The sequence below is a fragment of the Oncorhynchus mykiss genome, chromosome 25, assembly GCF_057628025.1.
Source record: "Oncorhynchus mykiss isolate SJ-2025 chromosome 25, ASM5762802v1, whole genome shotgun sequence".
Lineage (NCBI taxonomy): Eukaryota > Metazoa > Chordata > Actinopteri > Salmoniformes > Salmonidae > Oncorhynchus > Oncorhynchus mykiss.
In genome coordinates, this window is record NC_143046.1 from 82,270,491 (window position 1) to 82,285,895 (window position 15,405).

The following is a 15,405-nucleotide window of genomic DNA, read 5'->3' on the forward strand; positions in this document are numbered from 1 at the left end:
CCTCTAATAATGCAAAAAATATCAGAATATATTTTTGGAGTGGATTTTTCCTTTCATCTTCTTTTGGAAGAGAAACCTGTTTGCTTTTGTATCAGTGAACAGAGTGGACTTTTACTGAGAAAATAATGTTTATACAAGTTTAGGATGGCAAGGTTCTAGAATCTGGTTTTTATTCAATGGGTGGCATATTTCCATATCCAGTTCCATATTTTATCTAATGGGTGGCATCCATAAGTCTAAATATTCCTGTTACATTGCACAACCTTCAATGTTATGTCATAATTACGTAAAATTCTGCCAAATGAGTTCGCAAAGAGCCAGGCGGCCCAAACTGTTGCATATACCCTGACTCTACGTGCAATGAATGCAAGAGAAGTGACACAATTTCGCCTGGTTAATATTGCCTGCTAACCTTGATTTCTTTTAGCTAAATATGCAGGTTTAAAAATATATACTTCTGTGTATTGATTTTAAGAAAGGCATTGATGTTTATGGTTAAGTACACATTGGAGCAACGACATTCCTTTTTCGCGAATGCGCACCACATTGATTATATGCACTGCAGGACACGCTAGATAAACTAGTAATATCATCAACCATGTGTAGTTAACTAGTGATTATGATTGATTGATTGTTTTTTATAAGATAAGTTTAATGCTAGCTAGCAACTTACCTTGGCTTACTGCATTCGCGTAACATGCAGGCACCTCGTGGAGTGCAACGAGAGGCAGGTGGTTATAGCGTTGGACTAGTTAACTGTAAGGTTGCAAGATTGAATCCCCGAGCTGACAAGGTAAAAATCTGTCGTTCTGCCCCTGAACAAGGCAGTTAACCCACCGTTCCTAGGCCGTCATTGAAAATGAGAATTTGTTCTTAACTGACTTGCCTAGTTAAATAAAGATTAAATAAAGGTGTAATTATTTATTTTTTAAATCAGCCAAATCCGTGTCCAAAAAAACCGATTTCCGATTGTTATGAAAACTTGAAATCGGCCCTAATTAATCGTCCATTCCGATTAATCGGTCGACCTCTACTCCTGATCCGTCTGGCGATTGACCTCTCTGTGTGTAGTCCTGATCCTTCTGGTGATTGACCTCTCTGTGTGTAGTCCTGATCCTACTGGTGATTGGCTTGTCTGTGTGTAGTCCTGATCCTTCTGGTGATTGGCTTGTCTGTGTGTAGTCCTGATCCTACTAGTGATTGGCTTCTCTGTGTGTAGTCCTGATCCTACTGGTGATTGGCTTGTCTGTGTGTAGTCCTGATTCTACTGGTGATTGGCTTGTCTGTGTGTAGTCCTGATCCTTCTGGTGATTTGCTTGTCTGTGTGTAGTCCTGATCCTACTGGTGATTGGCTTCTCTGTGTGTAGTCCTGATCCTACTGGTGATTGGCTTGTCTGTGTGTAGTCCTGATCCTACTGGTGATTGGCTTCTCTGTGTGTAGTTCTGATCCTACTGGTGATTGGCTTCTCTGTGTGCAGTCTTGAGGGGAGACTTTGCTGTACAGTTCTGAGAATTGAAAACCAGTATTGTAGTGATGTAAATAAGGCGTTTGCTGTAAAGTAGCCTATGTTGAGTCCCCAACAACTGGGGACGTTCCAGTTTTCAAAAGAGCCTGTGACACAACTTCCTCTTTTGGACGTTATCAAGGAGACACTTCATCTTAACTCCTCCTCCACATTTACTGGATTGGTTGAACAGTACAGAAGAGAACCTCCCCAACATGTTTTCTTCCTGTCAAGACCAGTATGAAGGGGATCAAGTTTCAGGTGTTTATTTTATGCCTGCTATGTTAGGTTTAGCTACAAAGTGGATGTAAAATACATAGAAATATATTTTTAACCTTTATTTAACTAATAAGAACAAATTCTTATTTACAATGACGGCCTACACCGGCTAAACCTGGACAACGCTGGGCCATTTGTGTCTGTGGTGACACCTCAAGCACTGAGATGCAGTGCCTTAGACCACTGTACCACTCGGGAGTCCAAGAATACATGGGTTATTGTCAGATGATTGCTAATGAAATTGCAGAGAGTTTGTCCCATTAACCCAGTGTTTCCCAAACTAGGGGTCGCTGGTCAACTGATTTGAAAATGGGGTCGCAAGAGAAACTGAAAAAAAAGGGAAAAGGTTTAGCCCAGGCACTAAATCAGGCTAAGGGGGAAGGATTTAGACCAGGCACTAAATCAGACTAAGGGGGAAAGATTTAGACCAGGCACTAAATCAGGCTAAGGGGGAAAGATTTAGACCAGGCACTAAATCAGGCTGAGGGGGGAAGATTTAGACCAGGCACTAAATCAGGCTGAGGGGGAAAGATTTAGACCAGGCACTAAATCAGACTGAGGGGGAAAGATTTTGCCCAGGCACTAAATCAGGCTGAGGGGTAAATTTACATCATCAATGATGATTTAATTTTCTACAAAGAAGATTATACCCAATTATTGGCTGATGATCTTCTGAACTTCCCAATACCTTTCTAATGCATTTAATTCACTTCAAACCATACTTCCTTCAGATTGAAATACTGTCAAAAGTACTGTCACACTGATTTGTAATAAATTGTCATAGCCCCAATTAAAGAAGTAAACATTGGCCTTTGATTACATAACCTTTTTATTTACATGGTGAGGTCGCAAAAATAAATTGATATCAAAATGGGGTCTTGGACCCAAAAAGTTTTGGAACCACTGCGTTAAACTTTCTTCAGAAAGGTTTTTGAAATATTCACTTTTAAATGCGCTGAACTCTACATGTAGCTTCCTCTTTATCCCTGTGTGACAATAAATGTCGTTCCACTTCATGATTGTGTCCCACTTGTTGTTGATTCTTCACAAAAAAATACAGTTTTATATCTTTATGTTTGAAGCCTGAAATGTGGCAAAAGGTCGCAAAGTTCAAGGGGGCCGAATACTTTCGCAAGGCACTGTATATATATGCACTGTGGTGTTTCAGGCAGAGAAAAGTGACCTCTCCCTGTCCCCTGTCTCTGTGGTGTTTCAGGCAGAGAAAAAAGCCCAACTGGTGTCAGTGTTGAACTTAATGGAGGACCATGAGGAGATGGAGCCTGAGCCACAACAGAAAGAAGAGGTGTCAGTCATCACACCCCACCAGCAACAACAACAACAACAGCAGCCCACGGACCCAGCGTCCCCGACTGTGGCCACCACACCTGAACCTGTCCCCATGGCAGGAGGGGACACGACATCCCCCAAGACTGCTGATACTGAGCCGGAGTACGAGGTAAACACACAGTGTAGCAATTACATATAATGTATACCATTTAGCAGACGGTCATCCACCAGACACTGACTGATAGTTCATTGAGTACATTGTTGTTTGTTAGTATGGGTATGTGATGATAGTACAGGTGTGGTTTTGGCATTAGGGAGCTGGTGTGGGGGAAGCTGAGGGGGTTCTCCTTTTATGTATTTATTTAAACTTTATTTAACTAGGCAAGTCAGTTAAGAACAAATTCTTATTTACAATGTCGACCTACCCCAATCATGGGCGGTTGTGATACAGCCTGGAATCGAATCAGGGTCTGTAGTGACGCCTCTAGCATTGAGATGCAGTGCCTTAGACCGCTGTGCCACTCTGGAACCCCTGGTGGTGTTATTGTTGTTGACCGTTGTTGTTGTTGTGCTGTAGGACGGGCGGGATTTCGGCATTGGGGAGCTGGTGTGGGGGAAGCTGAGGGGGTTTTCCTGGTGGCCAGGTCGTATTGTCTCCTGGTGGATGACCGGACGCAGCCGAGCTGCCGAGGGGACACGATGGGTCATGTGGTTCGGTGACGGAAAATTCTCAGTGGTGAGTAAAAAACTGTAAAACAGGGAAACAGTGTTGTGTTCGGTAGGCACCAAACAGATGAAAACAGAGTGGAACTGGAAGGGACTACCTGGATTAATTTGCCCAATAAAAAACAGTCATTTTCAGTTTCCGTTTTAAACGTTTTGCTACAGTATACCCTACGGAACACCACCCGTTATAAACACCATTTCTGTTCCACTAATTAAAAAATAAATTAAAAAGATCAATGACAATGTTGTGTTGTACAGGTGTGTGTAGAGAAACTGTTGCCTTTCAGTTCCTTCTCCAACGCCTTCCATCAGCCCACCTTCATCAAGCAGCCCATGTATAAGAAAGCCATCTACGAGGTGCTACAGGTCAGTACGGGGTTAGTTTTCATTGTTTCATTCACAGTATTCAGTCGTTTCCCATCACAGTCTTCGCAGCGGGTTAAACTGTTTGAAATTACGTCATTATTACCAGTTCACAACTAGACCTGGATTATAATCTGGTTTTAATGGATTATAATCTGGTTGTAATGGATTATAATCTGGTTGTAATGGATTATAATCTGGTTGTAATGGATTATAATCTGGTTGTAATGGATTATAATCTGGTTGTAATGGATTATAATCTGGTTGTAATGGATTATAATCTGGTTGTAATGGATTATAATCTGGTTGTAATGGATTATAATCTGGTTTGTAATGGATTATAATCTGGTTGTAATGGATTATAATCTGGTTGTAATGGATTATAATCTGGTTGTAATGGATTATAATCTGGTTGTAATGGATTATAATCTGGTTGTAATGGATTATAATCTGGTTGTAATGGATTATAATCTGGTTTGTAATGGATTATAATCTGGTTTGTAATGGATTATAATCTGGTTTGTAATGGATTATAATCTGGTTGTAATGGATTATAATCTTGTTGTAATTGATTATAATCTGGTTGTAATGGATTATAATCTTGTTGTAATTGATTATAATCTGGTTGTAATGGATTATAATTTCATTGTAATGGTTGTAGTTTGATTGTGATAATGTCATGTCTACCAGCTTTGTGCACTGGGAGGGATAGCTCAAAGATACAGCACATCTCAAAACCATAGACCATAGGTAGGCAACTAGATTCAGCCGCGGGGTCCGATTTTTGTCTGAGAGGAATTTCCGGGGGGCCGGAACATACTGATAATAATTTTGAACACTCCAAATTTACCACATCTAAGGTCAAAAAGAGTTTACTTCTTTAGTCATTTTGGACGTTTTTCTTGGTAAACCATTCCCCATTATTATTATTATTATAGAATGGCTCCAAGAAGGTGTACTCTATAGTAATGACAGAGGCTTATAATACTTACTGTAAATCTCTGGATAAGAGCGTCTGCTAAATGACTCAATACTGTACATTTCTCTGGATAAGAGCGTCTGCTAAATGACTCAATACTGTAAATCTCTCTGGATAAGAGCGTCTGCTAAATGACTCAATACTGTATATCTCTGGATAAGAGCATCTGCTAAATGACTCAATACTGTAAATCTCTCTGGATTAGAGCGTCTGCTAAATGACTCAATACTGTAAATCTCTCTGGATAAGAGCGTCTGCTAAATGACTCATTACTGTAAATCTCTCTGGATAAGAGCGTCTGCTAAATGACTCATTACTGTAAATCTCTCTGGATAAGAGCGTCTGCTAAATGACTCATTACTGTAAATCTCTCTGGATAAGAGCGTCTGCTAAATGACTCATTACTGTAAATCTCTCTGGATAAGAGCGTCTGCTAAATGACTCATTACTGTAAATCTCTCTGGATAAGAGCGTCTGCTAAATGACTCATTACTGTAAATCTCTCTGGATAAGAGCGTCTGCTAAATTACTCATTACTGTAAATCTCTCTGGATAAGAGCGTCTGCTAAATGACTCATTACTGTAAATCTCTCTGGATAAGAGCGTCTGCTAAATGGCTCATTACTGTAAATCTCTCTGGATAAGAGCGTCTGCTAAATGACTCATTACTGTAAATCTCTCTGGATAAGAGCGTCTGCTAAATGACTCATTACTGTAAATCTCTCTGGATAAGAGCGTCTGCTAAATGACTCATTACTGTAAATCTCTCTGGATAAGAGCGTCTGCTAAATGGCTCATTACTGTAAATCTCTCTGGATAAGAGCGTCTGCTAAATGACTCATTACTGTAAATCTCTCTGGATAAGAGCGTCTGCTAAATGACTCATTACTGTAAATCTCTCTGGATAAGAGCATCTGCTAAATGACTAAAATGTCAATGTAAATACCTGCTAGTATACATACATACAGTGCATTGGGAAAGTATTCAGACCCCTTGACTTTTTCTATGTTTTGTTATGTTACAGCCTTATTCTAAATGGATTACATTTTAGTTTTTTTACTCATCAATCTAAACACAAACCCCATAATGACAAATCAAAAACAGATTTTAAGAACTTTTTGCATAATTTATTACAAATTAAAAACATAAATATTTAATTTGCATAAGTATTCAAATCCTTTACTCAGTACTTTGTTGAAGCACCTTTGGCAGCGATTACAACATCGAGTCTTGTTGGGTATGACGCTACAAGCTTGGCACACCTGTATTTGGGGAGTTACTCCCATTCTTCTCTGCAGATCCTGTCAAGCTCTGTCAGGTTGGATGGGGAGCATCGCTGCACAGCTATTCTCAGGTCTCTCCAGTGATGTTTGATCGGGTTCAAGTCCGGGCTCTGGCTGGTCCACCCAAGGATATTCAGAGACTTGTCCCAAAGCCACTCCTGCGGTGTCATGACTGTGTGCTTAGGGTTGTTGTCCTGTTGGAAGGTGAACCTTCGCCCCAGTCTGAGGTCCTGAGTGCTCTGGAGCAGGTTTTCATCAAAGATCTCTCTGTACTTTGCTACATCTTTCCCTCAATCCTGATTAGTCTCCCAGTCCTTGCCGCTGAAAAACATCCCCACAGCATGATGCTGCCTCCACCATACTTCATTGTAGGGATGGTGTGAGGTTTCCGCCAGATGTGACTCTTGGCATTCAGGCCAAAGAGTTCAATCTTGGTTCTCAAGATGAGCCCTTTAGGTGCCTTTTGGCAAACTCCAAGCAGGCTGTCATGTGCCTTTTCTGAGGAGTGGCTTCCGTCTGGGCAATCTACCATTAAGGCCTAATTGGTGGAGTGCTGCAGAGATGGTTGTCCTTCTGGAAGGTTCTCCCATCTTTAAAGAGGAGCTCTGTCAGAGTGACCATCGGGTTCTTGGTCACCTCCCTGACCAAGACCCTTCTCCCCCGATTGCTCAGTTTTGCTGGGTGGCCTGCTCTAGAAAGAGTCTTGGTGGTTCAAAACGTATTATTTTTAAGAATGATGGAGGCCACTGTGTCCTTGGGGACCTTCAATGCTGCAGACATGTTTTGGTACTCTTCCCCAGGTCTATGCCTCGACACAATCCTGTCTCGGAGCTCCACGGACAATTACTTCAACCTCATGGCTTGGTTTTTGCTTTTGCGGACATGCACTGTCAACTGTGGGACCTTGGATAGACAAGTGTGTGCCTTTCCAAATCATGTCCAATCAATTGGATTTACCACAGTGGACTCCAATCAAGTTATAGAAACATCTCAAGGATGACCAATGGAAACAGGAAACACCTGAGCTCAATTTCGAGTGTCAAAGCAAAGGCATTTCTGTTTTTTATATTTAATACATGTGTATAAACTTTGAAAAACCTGTTTTCACTTCATCATTATGGGGTATTGTGTGTAGATTGATGAGGAAAATGTTTTATTTAATCCATTTTAGAATAAGGCTGTAACGTAACAAAATGTGGAAAAGGGGAAGGGGTCTGAATACTTTGCGAATGCACTGTACATACAGTGGGCTATGAAATGATTGACACTCTTGATAAAGACGAGCATAAATGACTGTATGAAATAAACAATTTAGATACTGAGCTATATTGTATGCTCCCAAAAATCTGGGAATTCTATACTAATACAATTGCTCAGAGAAAGGGATTTTGTTTAACAAGTAGTAATTTTTTTCTTAAAAAGATGGGAGTAAAATGTATTGACACCCCGTTTTCAATACCTTTCAATACCTCACCTTGTGAGGATAACGGCACTGCGCCTTTTCTAAAATGTTTTATTAGTTGGACAACACATTGGGAGGGACTTTAGACCCTTCCTCCATACAGAAACATTACAGACCCTTGATATCCTTTGTCTGCACTTGTGGACTGCCCTCTTCCATTCAAACCACACGTTTTCAACGTTTCAAATGCCCCTACTGAGTAAAGTTCATGATGCCGTTGACCTTAACAAGGATCGGTGGAAACAAAAAAGGAAACAAAAAATCAAAGATCCACCACCATATTTTAAAGTAGGTATTGGGTTATTTTCTACGGATCCGTTGTCATTTAGACACCAAACCCACCACTGGTTTAAAGTAGGTATTGGGTTATTTTCTACGGATCCGTTGTCATTTAGACACCAAACCCACCACTGGTTTAAAGTAGGTATTGGGTTATTTTCTACGGATCCGTTGTCATTTAGACACCAAACCCACCACTGGTTTAAAGTAGGTATGGGGTTATTTTCTACGGATCCGTTGTCATTTAGACACCAAACCCACCACTGGTTTAAAGTAGGTATTGGGTTATTTTCTACGGATCCGTTGTCATTTAGACACCAAACCCACCACTGGTTTAAAGTAGGTATTGGGTTATTTTCTATGGATCCGTTGTCATTTAGACACCAAACCCACCACTGGTTTAAAGTAGGTATGGGGTTATTTTCTACGGATCCGTTGTCATTTAGACACCAAACCCACCACTGGTTTAAAGTAGGTATTGGGTTATTTTCTACGGATCCGTTGTCATTTAGACACCAAACCCACCACTGGTTTAAAGTAGGTATGGGGTTATTTTCTACGGATCCGTTGTCATTTAGACACCAAACCCACCACTGGTTTAAAGTAGGTACGGGGTTATTTTCTATGGATCCGTTGTCATTTAGACACCAAACCCACCACTGGTTTAAAGTAGGTATGGGGTTATTTTCTACGGATCCGTTGTCATTTAGACACCAAACCCACCACTGGTTTAAAGTAGGTATTGGGTTATTTTCTACGGATCCGTTGTCATTTAGACACCAAACCCACCACTGGTTTAAAGTAGGTATTGGGTTATTTTCTACGGATCCGTTGTCATTTAGACACCAAACCCACCACTGGTTTAAAGTAGGTATGGGGTTATTTTCTATGGATCCGTTGTCATTTAGACACCAAACCCACCACTGGTTTAAAGTAGGTATGGGGTTATTTTCTACGGATCCGTTGTGATTTAGACACCAAACCCACCACTGGTTTAAAGTAGGTATTGGGTTATTTACTACGGATCCGTTCTCATTTAGACACCAAACCCACCACTGGTTTAAAGTAGGTATTGGGTTATTTTCTACGGATCCGTTGTCATTTAGACACCAAACCCACCACTGGTTTAAAGTAGGTATTGGGTTATTTTCTACGGATCCGTTGTCATTTAGACACCAAACCCACCACTGGTTTAAAGTAGGTATTGGGTTATTTTCTACGGATCCGTTGTCATTTAGACACCAAACCCACCACTGGTGTGCGTGGCCAAAAAGCTCTATTTTCATATTACCTGACCAAAGCACCAGTTCCAATCCAAGTGCCAATAACTTTTAACTCCAGGCATTTACATTTGTTGAATGACACGAAAATAGAGCTGTTTTACTTCTTAAGCAACACAAAGCAATTGTATTAGTATAAAATGAGTATAAGATAATATAATTTGCATACAATATAGCTCAGCATTTTAATTATTTATTTTACACAGTCATTTTTGCTCATCTTTATCAAGGGTGTCAATCATTTCGGACCCCACTGTACACACACACACACACACACACACACACACACACACACACACACGTGATGAAATTATGATAACACTGACAGGTCATGTCTCTTTGCAGGTGGCTAGCACCCGTGCAGGCAAAGCCTTCCTTGCCTGTCCAGAGAGCGATGAGACAGACACCTCCAAGTCAGTGGATCTACACAACAACCAGATGATAGATTGGGCTATGACAGGCTTCCAACCCACCGGGCCCAAGGGCCTAGAGCCACCAGAAGGTAAGTTAGAGTTTCATGTTTATTTTACAATGATTTGTAGTGAATATATTGGAAATCACCTGAGCTTAGAGCCACCTGAAGGCAAGAGGAGCTCATATCATGTTACAACCCTTCTAATAAGACGTGAAGGCTCATACCTACAATACCATTGAAGTGTCCACGTTACAGTGGCCAAGTGAAATGTGTCCTCTGCTCCCTTCTCAACTCCCACCGAGACAGCACACATCACACACAGTTGAGAGAAGTACAGGGCCAGACTGCAGCTGGAGAGCATGTTGTGGGGATAAGGGCCTTGCTCAAGGGCCCAACGGTGGGGGAATGTCTTTAGGATGTGATCCCAGCAGCCCTCCAGTTGCCAGATCAATTCCCCCCTTTTTTCCAGCGCCTGGCCCGGGATTCAGACTGGCCACCTTGCGGCTACAGGTCCAACTCCTTAGCCGCTGGGCTACCTACCGCCCCTACCTACCTACACGCTTATAAACAAGTAATAATCCAATATACCGGCAGGCTTTAAGTAAAGTGTTACCGAAATGAGCGCCACAAAGAAAGCAGAAGCTCAATTTCTACACCATATGCTAGATGTATTACACAACAGCTAACATGGCACATAATGGGGAAATAAAGAATCTGACTTGGGTTGTCCTTTGGAAGTACTCTGTTTTCCTCTGCTTATCAGAGGTGTTTATTGTCTTACTCATATGCCCCGCCCACCAGAGGAGCGTAACCCATATAAGGAGGTGTACCCTGACGTCTGGGTGGAGCCAGAGGCGGCAGCCTACACGCCCCCTCCAGCCAAAAAGCCTCGCAAAAGCACAGCAGCCGAGAAACCCAAGGTCAAGGAGATGATTGATGAGGGGACGAGAGGTAAGGCGGCTCCTTTAAGTGGCTTAAATAGGGGTTGTGACCCCTATATACTTCCTCCTCAGGGAGGATCTCAGGGCTGTGTGTGTGTGTGTTTGTGTGTGTGTGTGTGTGTGTGTGTGGTGACAGGTTAGCAGGTGCTTGTACTAGAAGTCAAAGGGTTAACACATCAAATCTGTTAATGAGTGTAGGTGTTGTATGTTATGTAGCTGGTAAATGTTATGTAGTTCTTATCTAGCTTTTATGTAGTTGTTATAAATGTACTCAGCCTAACTCTCGTTATAATACACTTTATATTGTAGATAGATCTATTTAATATATGTGAAGCAAATGGAGGGGTAGGAGGAAGTATGTCTGCAGATGTAAACAACAGTAAACATGTCGTCCCCCACAAATAATACAACAAACATGCATATCTAATCCTGATCTGAAACTGTCTGTCTGTTTCCAGAGAGACTCGTGTATGAAGTGAGACAGAAGTGCAGAAGCATAGAGGGTAAGTGTTCTGTCTCTGTGTTCAGACAGCCAGGGTCGTGTTCAGACAGCCAGGGTCGTTCTCAGACAGCCAGGGTCGTCTTCAGACAGTCAGGGTCGTGTTCAGGCAGCCAGGCTCATGTTCAGGTAGCCAGGCTCGTGTTCAGTGGGCATCAAACAGAACGAAGTGACTATTTTATATCCTCAAAGCATATTGGCTTTCCTTATGAAATGTACATTCTACATGATCTGTTCAATTATTCCTTTTGGGTCCAAGGCTGGCTGCATGGCAGTGGGATTTTCAGACCTCCAGTTGGTCTTGTGGGCATTGAACTTTCTTGACATTGGATTGTGCAGTCAGATGGAACAGAATAAATAGGCATTTTAACACTGGCTGGAATGCGGTTTTAACCAATCAGCATTCAGGATTAGACACACCCGTTGTATAAATGTTCATAAAGGACTCTGTTTACGCACCTTTTTCTTTTGTAAGTAGTTGCTAGGCGCCTATTATGTTAAAGCACCGTCTCTCCATCAGAGATTAGTTACCCACTTATTGATTTACATCTCTGAGCGATCAGGGTATACCCACTTGTTGGTTTTACCACTACGTCTCTGGCTTGCACCAATTACATCCTGTCTTTCTCCACAGACATCTGCATCTCCTGTGGAAGTTTGAATATTTCCCGTGAACACCCTCTGTTTGCTGGAGGAATGTGCCAGAGCTGTAAGGTAAGGAGGGAAGAAGAGGCCATCGAGGCCATGAAGTCAGGACTAGCTGTAAGAGTCAGAACTAGTTGTAGGAGTCAGGACTAGCTGTAGGAGTCAGAACCAGCTGTAGGAGTCAGGACCAGCTGTAGGAGTCAGGACTAACTGTAGGGGTCAGGACCAGCTGTAGGAGTCATGACTAACTGTAGGAGTCATGACTAACTGTCGGAGTCAGGTCTAACTGTAGGAGTCAGGACCAGTTATAGAACTCAGGACTAGCTGGTGGAGTCATGACTAGCTGTAGGAGTCATGACTAACTGTAGGAGTCAGGACTAGCTGTAGGAGTCAGGACCAGTTATAGAACTCAGGACTAGCTGTAGGAGTCAGGACTAGCTGTAGAAGTCAGGAACAGTTGTAAGAGTCAGTGTTAGCTGTAGGAGTCAGGACTAGCTGTAGGAGTCAGGACTAGCTGTAGGAGTCAGGACTAGCTGTAGGAGTCAGTGTTAGCTGTAGGAGTCAGGACTAGCTGTAGGAGTCAGGACTAGCTGTAGGAGTCAGGACTAGCTGTAGGAGTCAGGATTAGCTGTAGGAGTCAGGACTAGCTGTAGGAGTCAGGACTAGCTGTAGGAGGCAGGACTAGCTGTAGGAGTCAGCACCAGTTGTAGGAGTCAGGACTAGCTGTAGGAGTCAGGACTAGCTGTAGGAGTCAGGACTAGCTGTAGGAGTCAGCACCAGTTGTAGGAGTCAGTGTTAGCTGTAGGAGTCAGGACTAGCTGTAGGAGTCAGGACTAGCTGTAGGAGTCAGGACTAGCTGTAGGAGTCAGGATTAGCTGTAGGAGTCAGGACTAGCTGTAGGAGTCAGGACTAGCTGTAGGAGTCAGGACTAGCTGTAGGAGGCAGGACTAGCTGTAGGAGTCAGCACCAGTTGTAGGAGTCAGGACTAGCTGTAGGAGTCAGGACTAGCTGTAGGAGTCAGGACTAGCTGTAGGAGTCAGCACCAGTTGTAGGAGTCAGTGTTAGCTGTCGGAGTCAGGACTAGCTGTAGGAGTCAGGACTAGCTGTAGGAGTCAGGACTAGCTGTAGGAGTCAGGATTAGCTGTAGGAGTCAGGACTAGCTGTAGGAGTCAGGACTAGCTGTAGGAGTCAGGACTAGCTGTAGGAGTCAGCACCAGTTGTAGGAGTCAGTGTTAGCTGTAGGAGTCAGGACTAGCTGTAGGAGTCAGCACCAGTTGTAGGAGTCAGTGTTAGCTGTAGGAGTCAGGACCAGTTGTAGGCGCCAATGCTAGCTGTCGGAGTCAGTGCTACCTTTAGGGGTCAGGACTAGCTGTCGGAGTCAGGACCAGTTGTAGGAGTCAATGTTAGCTGTAGGAGTCAGGACCAGTTGTAGGAGTCAGTGTTAGCTGTAGGAGTCAGGACCAGTTGTAGGAGTCAGTGTTAGCTGTAGAAGTCAGGACCAGTTGTAGGCGCCAATGCTAGCTGTCGGAGTCAGTGCTACCTTTAGGGGTCAGGACTAGCTGTAGGGGTCAGTGCTACCTTTAGGGGCCAGGACTCGCTGTAGGGGTCAGTGCTACCTTTAGGGGTCAGGACTAGCTGTAGGGGTCAGTGCTACCTTTAGGGGTCAGGACTAGCTGTAGGGGTCAGTGCTACCTTTAGGGGTCAGGACTAGCTGTAGGGGTCAGTGCTACCTTTAGGGGTCAGGACTAGCTGTAGGGGTCAGTGCTACCTTTAGAGGTCAGGACTAGCTGTAGGGGTCAGTGCTACCTTTAGGGGTCAGGACTAGCTGTAGGGGTCAGGACTAGCTGTAGGGGTCAGTGCTACCTTTAGGGGTCAGGACTAGCTGTAGGGGTCAGTGCTACCTTTAGGGGTCAGGACTAGCTGTAGGGGTCAGTGCTACCTTTAGGGGTCAGGACTAGCTGTAGGGGTCAGTGCTACCTTTAGGGGTCAGGACTAGCTGTAGGGGTCAGTGCTACCTTTAGGGGTCAGGACTCGCTGTAGGGGTCAGTGCTACCTTTAGGGGTCAGGACTAGCTGTAGGGGTCAGTGCTACCTTTAGGGGTCAGGACTCGCTGTAGGGGTCAGTGCTACCTTTAGGGGTCAGGACTAGCTGTAGGGGTCAGTGCTACCTTTAGGGGTCAGGACTAGCTGTAGGGGTCAGTGCTACCTTTAGGGGTCAGGACTAGCTGTAGGAGGGCTCTATGTATCAAGTGTCTGCAGCAGGAGTGCTGACTTCAATAAATCAATCACATTTATTTATAAAGCCTTTTTTTTAAAACATCAGCCGATGTCACAAAGTTTCCCTACAGAAACCCAGCGAAAAAACCCAAACAGCAAACAATACAGATGTAGAAGCACGGTGGCTAGTAACAACTCCCTAGTAAGGCCAGAACCTAGGAAGAAACCTAGAGAGGAACCAGGCTCTAAGGGGGCACTTCTGGCTCTGCCCGGGTGGAGATTGTAACAGAACATGGCCAAGATGTTCAAACATTCATAGATGACCAGCAGGGTCAAATAATAATAATCACAGTGGTTGTAGTGGGTGCAACAGGTCAGCACCTCAGGAATAAATGTCAGTTGGCATTTCATAGCTGAGCATTCAGAGTTCGAGACAGCAGGTGAGGTAGAAAGAGAGAGTCGAAAACAGCAGGTCCGGGACAAGGTAGCACGTCCGGTGAACAGATCAGCGTTCCATAGTCACAGGCAGAACAGTTGAAACTGTAGCAGCAGCACAACCAGGTGAACCCGAGGCATGGTCCCAGGGCTCAGGTCCTGACACCGATAAGACAGGAGAATTACACCAGATATAACAGACGGACCCTAGCCCCCCGACACATAAACTATTGCAGCATTGATACTGGAGACTGAGACAGGAGGGGTCGGGAGACACTGGTGCCCCGCCCGACAATACCCCCGAACAGGGCCAACCAGGCAGGATATGACTCCACCCACTTTGCCAAAGCACAGCCCCAACACCACTAAAGGGATATCCACAAACCACCAACTTACTACTCTGAGACAAGGCTGAGTATAGGCCATGAAGATCTCCCCCATGGCACAAACTGAGGGGGCGCCAACCCGGACAGGGAGATTATGTCAGTGACTCAACCCACTCAAGTGACGCACACCTCCTAGGGACGGCAGGGAAGAGCACTAGTAAGCCAGTGACTTAGCCCCCGTAAAGGGTCAGAGGCAGATTATCTCAGTGGAGAGAGGGGAACCGCTCCAGTGACTTTCCGTTCACCTTCACACCCCTGGGCCAGAATACACTCAATCATAGGACCTACTGAAGAGATGAATCTTCAATAAAGACTTAAAAGTCGAGACCGAGTCTGCGTCGCTCTCATTGATAGGCAGACCATTTTATAAAAATGGAGCTCTATAGCAGAAAGCCCTGTCTCCAGCTGTTTGCGTAAAAATTCTA

At 43.8% G+C, this 15,405-nt stretch overlaps 1 protein-coding gene across 18 annotated transcripts in view; it reads left to right on the plus strand.

The window, feature by feature from the left end:
* The window catches only part of LOC110505844 (DNA (cytosine-5)-methyltransferase 3A), a 62,022-nt gene that overhangs the window by 30,520 nt on the left and 16,097 nt on the right, over positions 1 to 15,405 (plus strand). For all 18 annotated transcript variants that reach the window (XR_016492054.1, XR_016492055.1, XR_016492056.1 and 15 more), the window contains 7 exons: positions 3,001 to 3,240; positions 3,649 to 3,807; positions 4,056 to 4,163; positions 9,789 to 9,945; positions 10,660 to 10,809; positions 11,258 to 11,302; positions 11,933 to 12,012. Coding sequence is in view for 14 of the 18 variants with exons in the window: in XM_036962603.2 (XP_036818498.2) it covers positions 3,001 to 3,240; positions 3,649 to 3,807; positions 4,056 to 4,163; positions 9,789 to 9,945; positions 10,660 to 10,809; positions 11,258 to 11,302; positions 11,933 to 12,012 (939 nt within the window). In the remaining 4 variants the exon portion in view is untranslated. The remainder of the gene's footprint in view (positions 1 to 3,000; positions 3,241 to 3,648; positions 3,808 to 4,055; positions 4,164 to 9,788; positions 9,946 to 10,659; positions 10,810 to 11,257; positions 11,303 to 11,932; positions 12,013 to 15,405) is intronic.